The 9,935-nt window shown below is 37.3% G+C and overlaps 1 protein-coding gene across 1 annotated transcript in view; it reads right to left on the bottom strand.

Moving 5' to 3' along the window:
* ATF7IP2 (activating transcription factor 7 interacting protein 2) overlaps window positions 1–5,557 on the bottom strand; it is a 62,638-nt gene extending 57,081 nt beyond the window's left edge. The window contains exons 1-4 of the mRNA XM_045286054.1: window positions 4,708–5,557; window positions 3,936–4,060; window positions 1,973–2,107; window positions 1,356–1,451 (exon numbers count right to left, since the gene is read on the bottom strand). Of these exons, the coding sequence (XP_045141989.1) occupies window positions 1,356–1,451; window positions 1,973–2,107; window positions 3,936–4,060; window positions 4,708–5,551 (1,200 nt within the window). The 5' untranslated portion in view covers window positions 5,552–5,557. The remainder of the gene's footprint in view (window positions 1–1,355; window positions 1,452–1,972; window positions 2,108–3,935; window positions 4,061–4,707) is intronic.
* Between the last annotated feature and the right edge of the window lie 4,378 nt (window positions 5,558–9,935).

Below are 9,935 nucleotides of genomic sequence, written 5' to 3'. Positions count from 1 at the left end.
AAAAAATTTTAAAGAACAAGTTATAGCCAATAAATAGAAGAAATAGTAAAAGGCAAAAATCAATAACATAAAAAGATAAGTGAAAGCTTTTATCATTAAAAGGATTTTTTTACTTAATTCTAAAACCCTACCAAAACTGATTAAGAAAAAATGAGGGAAAAGATAAATTATCTATATCAGAATGAAATAGAGCATAAAACCACATCTCTGAAAACATTAAAAGGGCAGTAAAAGAAGTGTATCCACATTCTAATGCCACTAAATTTGATAGCTTAGGTAAAAAATCTTGCACAGATGACTTATAAACTGATCCAAGATATAAAAAAATCTCAGCTACCCTATACCTATTGAGGAACAGAATTTATAAGTAAAAATCACGCTAAGAGGAAATGTCTTTCTCAGATACTTTCAGACGTGTATTCTGTCACTTAAGAAAGGTATAACAATTGTCAGAATTTTCCAGAAAACACAGTAGGGAATGTTTTCCAATTCATTTACCACGGCTAGCAGAAATCTGATATCAAAGTCTAACAGACATTACAAGTACAAATTCAGGGCCCGTACAAAAGATTTTAAAGTATATTTTATTGTATTTTTTTACACAAAATACAAACAGGTATTAAACGTCATATTAATTAAATATTATTAAAATTATTAAATGATATTAAATTCATATTAATATTAATTCTGACTGATCGACACATGTACATTTCAAAAGGAATACACCAGTAGCGCTATTGTTTAGCTGCTAACCAAAAGGTTGGTGATTTAAATCCACCAGTTACTTTGTGAGAGAAAGATGTGTTGTGTGTCAATCTGCTGCCATACAGATTTACAGCCAATGAAACCTTATAGTTCTGTCTTACAGGGTCCCTATGAGTTGGCATCAACTAGATGGCATTGAGTTTAGTGATGTTTGACAGTTTTCAAAACAAACTTTGATACAAAATTCACTACTTTCAAACATAAAAGAATTAGATGGATAAATGGAATGAATAAATAAGGCAATGAAAGATTGAAAGCTATAGGATAAAATATTGATGGCAGAATCTTGGTGCTCAGTGTACAATGTTAACTGTACATTTTCTTCAATTTGAAGGTATATGTTTGAAACCTTTCATAATAACATGATAGAAGGGTCTATTCACGTCATAAACTGAAGTAGCATTTATTTTTGGTTAGCTATAGGCATTTTCTCCAGCAATAGATTCACAGGAAACATTCTAAGTATGAACTTACTGTCATTATAAATAGTTGGACTGCAAGAAATGGGTATCTTTTTAAGTTAGGTAAGTGAGTCAAGTATGTTATTTAAACACCTAAAAATAAAATCACGCCTATGTGTTTATACCAACCTTACAGGCTACATTACTGGATAATATGTTTGCTTCCAAACAATTCCTTTGAGATAATAATGTTTTAATACGTCTTTGAAGTTTTGCTACTTTTGCCTAGAAGAGAGAAAAACAAGTAAATACTACACTTGAGTAGTACGGTATGTATATATCAAATAGAGGTAAACAGAGAGTGTTATTTTCAAAACAGTTTTGTGAGACTTACACATCTACCCAGAGAAATGAGAAATCTTATATAAGCTCATCAAAATATTTAAATAAAGTTTGATGCTAGTAAAATGCCCAAGAATGAAGGTAAAAAATGTCAAACTCCTACAGGGTCCATAGTGAGTTGGCAGACACATCAATCAGCAACCACTGAAAAGTTGCATAAGTAACCACAGGAAAGTCAGAACACAATAACCCAACCCTGAAACAGGCTGTACAAGCTCCTCAGTGTGTGCACTCCCACCGCTCCTGCACAAGAAACGCTGCTGAGATACAGTAAATTCGGTGGTACAGCCTGACTTCTGACATTGGTCAGGAATCAGATTTATGCTGCCCGGTTTTTCTTTCTTAATAATACATAAAATCCTGCTTTTCCAAAGGACTCAAACCAGATCAAATAAAAAACTTACAAAGAGTTCATTAGCTATTGCTTCATGTTTACTCCTGCACTGTGTCTTCTCAATGCGTTCATTCAATTCTTTCAGTTTGTTATCAAATATATTGTAATTTACACTATCAATTTCCTGCCGAATCAAATGGTGGACCTAGAATTTAAAAATAAAGAAAATCTCATGTTTCATATTTAAAAGTAATTTTATTTTGTACTTCAAAAATATAATTTTACTTTTGTCTGAATTTATTATTGTCTAAAGAATGTCATTTATATATTATCATTTATACTTAAATTATCATACCAGTAGTTCTTTAAAATTTACACATCAAACTCAGCAAAACATATGTAGCATTTTAAACTATTAGATATTGGAGATTACATTTATTCTCACAATTTTGGATTCTTACAGTTCCATATTGTAACTGGAACTAGGCATTCTCTATAAAAGCTCCACAGTTATCTAAAATTTAGAGCCCAATGAGGACTGCAAATTGGTCTATAGGAGAGAAATGAAAGATTCCACAAGTTTGAGCCTTGACTCCATCACTAATAATCTATATGCCCTTTGGGAAGTCACAAAGGAGAATTAACGCATTTGCGTTCTAGTACTGGTCAAGAATACTGACAGCATTGTGAGCTGCCAGAAGAATACACTAGTTTGTCTTAAAAGGAGTACAGTTAGCATGCTTCTTAAAAGCTAAGATGGTAACAATTCATCTTTACGTACTTTGGTCATGGTAGTAGGAGAGACTATTTCTTGGCTGATAACCACACAGGGCAATAGTCCAAACCCACCAGTGTGGCGGGAGGTCAGCCCCTCTACAGGGGTGGCCCTGCTCCCTGCTGCTGGGGAGAATGGACAGGCTCCTGTAAGTGGAGTTCACACCCTATTGATAATGGTCTCTATCAGTTGAGCCAGGAACAGGTCAAGCCCGGCTCTGTGACATCCAAAATTAAGCTGCCATCCTAAATCTAGGATCCGCCCATCTTGTCACATGTATGCTCCAATCCCTCCTCTTCCTATTGCATGTATGTCCCTAGACCACCCCCTCTCATAGCTGTATAACCTTTAGTGCAACCCCCTCCTGTGACGCATGTCTACCTGTAATTAGTGGGCTTGCATGCCCCTAAAAGGGATATAGGCCTGGGTTAACAAGAGAGATCTCTCTCACCCCCTGTCTCTCACCAGTCTCTCGCTGCTCTCTCCTCTCCCCTTCTCCTCTCCCTTGTTCCCTTTCCCGTCCTCCTTCCCTTCTCTCTCTCTTTCCACGTGGACCACCAAGCAGGGCTGAGGTGAGCATGCTACCATGTAATGTGTCTGACTGCATTATTGTAATATCTCTTCTATCACTCCTGTTCTCGATGACTTTAATATAATACTTATGTATCGCAACCGTACAATTGTGCTTACTGAACCCGTGGGTAGTGGAGGGGAGCTGGCTCTTCCCCAACTTAATACTACACACCAGCAGCTCAATATTGATGGATCTGCCCGTTTTCTTTCTAGCCCAGTACTCTACCTACATGAGTTTCTAGGTTACTCTGTATTGAATCATTAAAAAAACAAAACACACACACACACACACACACAAATCAGAGATGTTTTGGTAAATAATGATCTTTCCCTAAGTAATCCGTCTGCCAATTTGATTCTCAGATCTAGTCTTTATTATCAATTAATGAAGGTCTAAGTGGTTACCTTTGGGGCCACTAACCTCAAGGTCAGCAGTTTGATACCACTAGCTGCTCCGTGGGAGAAAGATAAAGAGCTTCTACTTTAGGAAAGAGTTAGTCTGGAAAACCCACAGGGGCAGTTCTAGCTTGTCCTACAGGCTCACGATGAGTTGGATCCACCTTGCTGGCAGTGAGTTTGGTTTTACACTAAGTCAGTGTGGAAATCAATGAACTTTGATCTAATTTTTTTTTAATCCAAAGGAAAAGCTTCTAAAGCAAAAAATATTTAAGCTCTAAGATTTTACCTGTTCTAGCAATGCTCTTTGCTTTTCCACAGCTACACTAACAGTTCCATTATTTTGCACCGACATCTTCACACGCTTAACATTTTCTTTGTTTTCTGAAAACATCCTCTTCTTTAGATTATGGCCTTGAAGAAATGAAAAGATCAGAGATTTTTTTTAAAGCCTTCTCAAGAAGAAAAAGAAAATTTCTCATTTCAGAACTCCAGGCAAATGGAAAAAATTAAAATTGAAAATGACACTAACAAAAATCTAAATTGCAGCCTTTAATCTATTTACAGCTCCTTTAGTTGTCCTACATTATACTTACAATTGTTGTTTAGGTACTCCTACATATTTTTCATAGACAGTCATTATTTTCATGCAATTTTAAATTCATTTTGTTAAACATTCTGTAGTCTTGATATACAGAATTTAACCTATGAAATTTGTTTTTAAAACATATTTTACTAATCAACAAAAATATCCTAATTCTAATAAAATCTATTTTTGTTGTATCTTAAAACACCTAAGCTTCATTTGGTAAATATGTGCTGCCTCCCCCTCTACATACACACACAGACAAGTGCACACAAAGTTCTTAATGTGTGTATTGCTGGCAGGTCATTTATAAGTCAATTCTACTGAAATAAGGCTAGTTGAGAGAATGACTTCTCAAAATTTTTTGTATGCATGCATGCCTGCATACATGCATAGTCTACCTACAAATTTAAAATACCCAAGAAAAAAATGTCTATTTTAACTTACCAAAACATACAAATAAGTATACACTTACCATTACTGCTATCAATGTCAAGGAATGGATGGCATGTTGAGTCTGTACTTCCACAACCTGAAATGCTGGAATGACAAGGTGCACTGCATTCATCAGTTTTCAAACCATCAGCAGCATACTTGATAGAATTGACTGAATTCATCAAGTGAGGTGTTCGCTCAACAGGTACAAACCAGGAGTCTGAATTGAGATTGTTATTTTGTTTCCCATCCAGGAACTCCAACTGGGAGTTTGTTTCTAAGTAAGAAACCATCTTGTCTTGTCCCTGACCATTCAAAGTGCTCATTATTTTATACTTTGGTTCTTGAACTGCACCTCTCAACACATTAGGTGAACAGCAAAGACATTTTAGATGGCAATCTCCTTCATGTCGCTCAACAGTGGATCTTATAATATTTGCCTGACTTCCAAAATGATTTACAGACGTGTTCTGTGAATTTTTTGCCTCTTCTATGATTAGCTTCTTCAGAGAATAAATTGTTTTACCTGACTTCTGGTAAGGGCTCACTACTCCATCAACATGTTCCAATCTTGTTTCTGAAACAACATTTTTTTGTACAGATTCTAGTAAGTTCAGAGGGAATCCATTACTTTTCTGTGAGCATACTAAATATTTGCTAGAGTCCAATGATGAAGCATCATTTTCAGAATGTCCACATTTGTTTTGTTTGACAGCAGGACCTAAATTCTGAATACCACTTGGCACATTATTCCCAACAGTTGCTGTTTCCAGTGGTTCCACAATCTTTAACTTATTCATGAGTACTACTTGCTTCCGGTAACTTGGCGGCATTGTTTTTTTGGCTTTTAATATTTTTCGGTTACGTTCATCTGGACTTGCCATCTTTCATATCCTACAATTTAAGATATAATATTTAATTATATTTCCCAGTCAATAAATGTTTAACTACTTACCATATTAAAATAATGTCTTGAGATTTAGATAATTATTTTTATTACAAAGAAATCAACATAAATTTCCATCTGTCAGTGAAGATATAAAATTTTATATAAATCTACAACTTTACAAATTTAAAATTTATACTAGTAAGTCTTACCTAAACACTGAGGCTAAGGATTTAGCTGTCCACTTTTGTTATAGTACCCCGTCATTAGGAAAACTCACTTTTAATTGCCCAAATCATAGTTTAGAAAATCCAAAGATTAAACTATTTTTCTACATTAAAAAACAAAAATTCCATGTAGAACATTCCATTTTCAACAAGTAGTGGTGTCTTTTAATGGATACAAGACAGGATACCTGTTCAAATAAAAAGTTAATTTAATTTGGATTGCACAATACATTCTGAATACTCTTTAATAATAACCCAAGAGGAAAGCGAATTTTGAGAATGATGAGGGCAACAAATGTATGTGTGCTTTACACAATTGATCTATGTATTGTGATGAATTGTATGAGCCCCAATAAAATGATTAAAAATAATAATAAAAGAGAGCTTTAACAAGTTAAAAAAAAAATTAAAACAGCACACCCACCCCTCTCTGACCTAACCTATGAGAGAAAAAAATCTTTAATAGTATTAATTTTATTTTTTTTATTTTTTTTTTTTTTTTAACATTTTATTAGGGGCTCATACAACTGTTATCCAAATCCATACACTCATCAATTGTGTAAAGCGCATTTGTACATCGTTTCTCAAAACATTTTCTCTCCATTTAAACCCCCGACATTAGGTCCTCATTTTTCCCCTCCCTTCCCCCTCCCCCTTCCCGCATGAGCCCTTGATAGTTTATAAATGGGTATTTTGTCATATCTTGCCCTGTCCGACGTCTCCCTTCATCCACTTTTCGGTTGTCTGTCCCCCAGGGAGGAGGTCACACACAGTTCCATGTAATCGGTTCCCTCTTTCCTACCCATCCTCCCTTTACCCTCCCTGTTTTGCCACTCACACCACTGGTCCTATAGGGCTCATCCGTCTTGGATTCCCTGTATTTTCAGTTCCTATCTGTACCAGTGTACCTCCTCTGGTCTAGCCAGTCTTGCAAGATCGAATTCAAGTCATGGTAGTGGGAGTGGGGAGGAAACCTTTAGGAACTAGAGGAAGATTTAATAGTATTATTTTAAAAAACGACTAGCAGAGAGAAAAATTACTTGAGCATATAACCTTAAGACTATCACCACGAGTGCACCTGCTCACAGAAGCTATGCAGAGTCTGGCATGGTTAATACTTGCATAAGAGACCACCTGGGAACACTAGGGCCTTTAAGCAGCCCTGGTGGTCCTTAGTGGTGTGGCAGTTAAACTTTACATCAACTTGAATTTATATGAAAATGTAGGGCTGGGGTCCAACCTGTCAATCAAATCATAGCCTGATGGTTTCCTCCTTGGAGTGTAGCCTTTTTATAAGGGAGAAACTAAACTGGGAACATCTCCCTCTCTCTCTGTCCCTTTGCCTGACTCCAGGGATGGCCCGATGTGGGCCTCTGACCCGGAGAGCTCTCAGTGCCCTGCCGTATTTTGACTGATGTTGGATCCTTTGCTCTGAGCTTTCTGCAACCCGCTTCCCCTTTCTGTGTCATTGACCTGCAGCTGTATGAGCCTGAAGATGGATCTGGCTAGCATAGAACCTATGGACTTAAGTCAGACAGGGCTAGGATGCTTTCTTGATATGAACTTGCTTCTTGATATAAAGTTCCTTCTTATAATTATGAGTGTCACAGATTTTTTTTCTCTAAACAACCCAGCCTAGCACAAGTGGTTTACATGTTTGGCTGCTAACTTAAGGTAAGGTGACCAGACATTCGGCTTTTGGCGGGACAGTCCCGATTTTTGGCGTTTTTAAAAAGTCCTGATTTTTGGAAAGAATGCATGACACGCTAGGGAATGGTCTAATTGGTCCATATAGACCAAATTTTTAATCAAGAACCCCCACCCCCACCCACCCCCGGTCAATGGTGTCCTGCTTGAAATCTGATCACCTTAGCTTAAGGACAACAGTAAATCCACATTACTAAGCAGCCAAAAGAAGCAGAACTTTGAGATTGCCGAGGAGAGGATAAGGGGGAGCAGAGAAAGCAATGGGCTAGACTGTTGACAGTTGTTAAATTGGGTGAAATGGACGTTAGTAGTCAATGAGGGAGAAGCAAAATCAAGAAGCAGATGAAGAGTCAACTACGGGGAGTCTAATTACTAATTTAAACCATGGAATACAATATTGATTCTCTGAAATATAAACTCTCACCTAATTCACAATTTTAAAATGTTATCTACAAAAATAATGCAGACCAATGAAATGATGAAGAAAAGCTGAAGGGAATTGAAAGGGCAATTCAAGGGCAAAGTAAAATATTATTTAAAAATGTGCAAAGACCTGGAGTTTGAAAACAAAATAGGAAGACTACACTGAACTGAAAGAACTCAAGAAAATATTCAAGGCTTGAGTTGAAATATTGATCCACATAGATGAACAAATAATCCAAGGAACTGGACTATATGAAGAACATGCAATGAAAATTAGAGGACGACTTATGGAGATGACACCACCTTGCTTGCTGAAAGTCACTAGGATTAAAAGCACTTACTGATGATGATAAAGAAATCCAAAATGGATTAAAACCCATCATTTAAAAACAAACAAAAACTTCACAACTAGATCAACAGACATCATAATGGAGAAAAGATTGAAGTTGTCAAGGGTTTCATCTTGCTTAGACCCACAATGCTCATGGAAGCAGCAGTCAAGACACCAAATGACATATTGCATTGGGCCAATCTGCTGCCAGGACCTCTTCAAAGTGCTGAAAAGCGAAGCTATCACTTTAAGGACTAAGGCACACCAGGCCCAAGCCATGATATTTCCTGTCGCTTCATATGCATGTTAAAGTTGGGCACTGGATAAGGAAAACCAAAGAATTGATGCCTTTTAATTAAGGTGCTGGCAAAGAATATTGAATATATCATGGACTGCCAGAAGAACAAGCAAATCCGCATCGTAAGAAGTTCAGCCGGAGTATTTCTTGGAAGTGACGATGACGAGACCTCTCTCACATGCTGTGGTAGTTACACAATTCATGTCAACTTGATAAAAGAATGACAGGTAGAGTGTAGCCTGTCTATCAGCTCACAGCTTGATTGTGCCTCCTGGTGGGTGTGACCTTCTCATGTAGATTCTGGGATACACTCTCTCTCTGCTTGACCTTCCTGTTGACAGGACACATGGGGCCACTCTAATGGTAGCCAGAGCCCTGGACATGCGTCCACTGCCATTGGATCCACAGGCCTTTCCACCCATCAGACTGTGATCTTATCACATTCGACATCATTATATGTGCTGTGTGAGTCTGAAGAGAAATTCATGGGGTGATATCAAACTTATGGAATTGATCAGGACCGGACTGGGATGTTTTATTGATGCATAAATACTTCTTGATATAAAGTTCTCTCTTACACATGAGTGTCTGGATTTGTTTCTCTAGTCAACCCGGACTAACACACATACTTTAGGCATGTTATCAAGAGAGACCAGTTCTTGGAAAAGGACATCATGCTTGATAAAGTAAGTTAACAAAAAAAGATGGAGACCTTCAACAAGATGGAGTGATACAATGGTTGCAACAGTGGATTCGAACATAGCAAATGTCAGGATGGTGCAACACCAGTAAGTGCTTCATTCTGCTGTACATCGGGAGCACTGTTGAGTCAGAACCAACTTGACAGTATCTGTCCTGATGGCACAGTGGGTTTGCTGTTGGCCTGCTAACCACAAGGTCAGTGGTTTAAACTCACTGGTCTTCTACAGGAGTAGCTGTAAAGACTTAGTTTTAGAACTCACTACGATGACAATGAGGTTTCGGATCATCCACACCACCAAGAAGCCTGGTGGTGCTGTTGGCTATGCATTGGGCTGCTAACCACAAGTTAGCAGTGGTTCAAACCCACCAGTAGTCCTTCAGTAGAGAGATGAAATTAGACTCACTGGCAATGGAGGCATTTTTGTTATCCACATCACCATATGGTTGCTATGGAGTCAACTTGATGTTATTGGGCTGGCTTTTTTTCCCCTTCTTTCTTTTGCTATTTCCATCATATTTGATCTGAACTATAAGTAGAAACTGATTTAAAAGAAAAGAACACTAGAAAGTATAGGACACTCAAAGGACACTAAACTAAATATAAGCAAACAAATTATATGACAATGAACTATGTATTTCTTATAGATAACAACTCGTGTTTTTTTTTAACCCAGATGTTTTATTCTAGTCCCAC

This window comes from Echinops telfairi, unplaced genomic scaffold, assembly GCF_000313985.2.
Source record: "Echinops telfairi isolate 266 unplaced genomic scaffold, ASM31398v2 ScPeMD7_5;HRSCAF=22, whole genome shotgun sequence".
NCBI classification, from domain to species: domain Eukaryota; kingdom Metazoa; phylum Chordata; class Mammalia; order Afrosoricida; family Tenrecidae; genus Echinops; species Echinops telfairi.
Note: the sequence above shows the minus strand (reverse complement) of the source record. Positions and strands in the feature narration are given on the sequence as shown.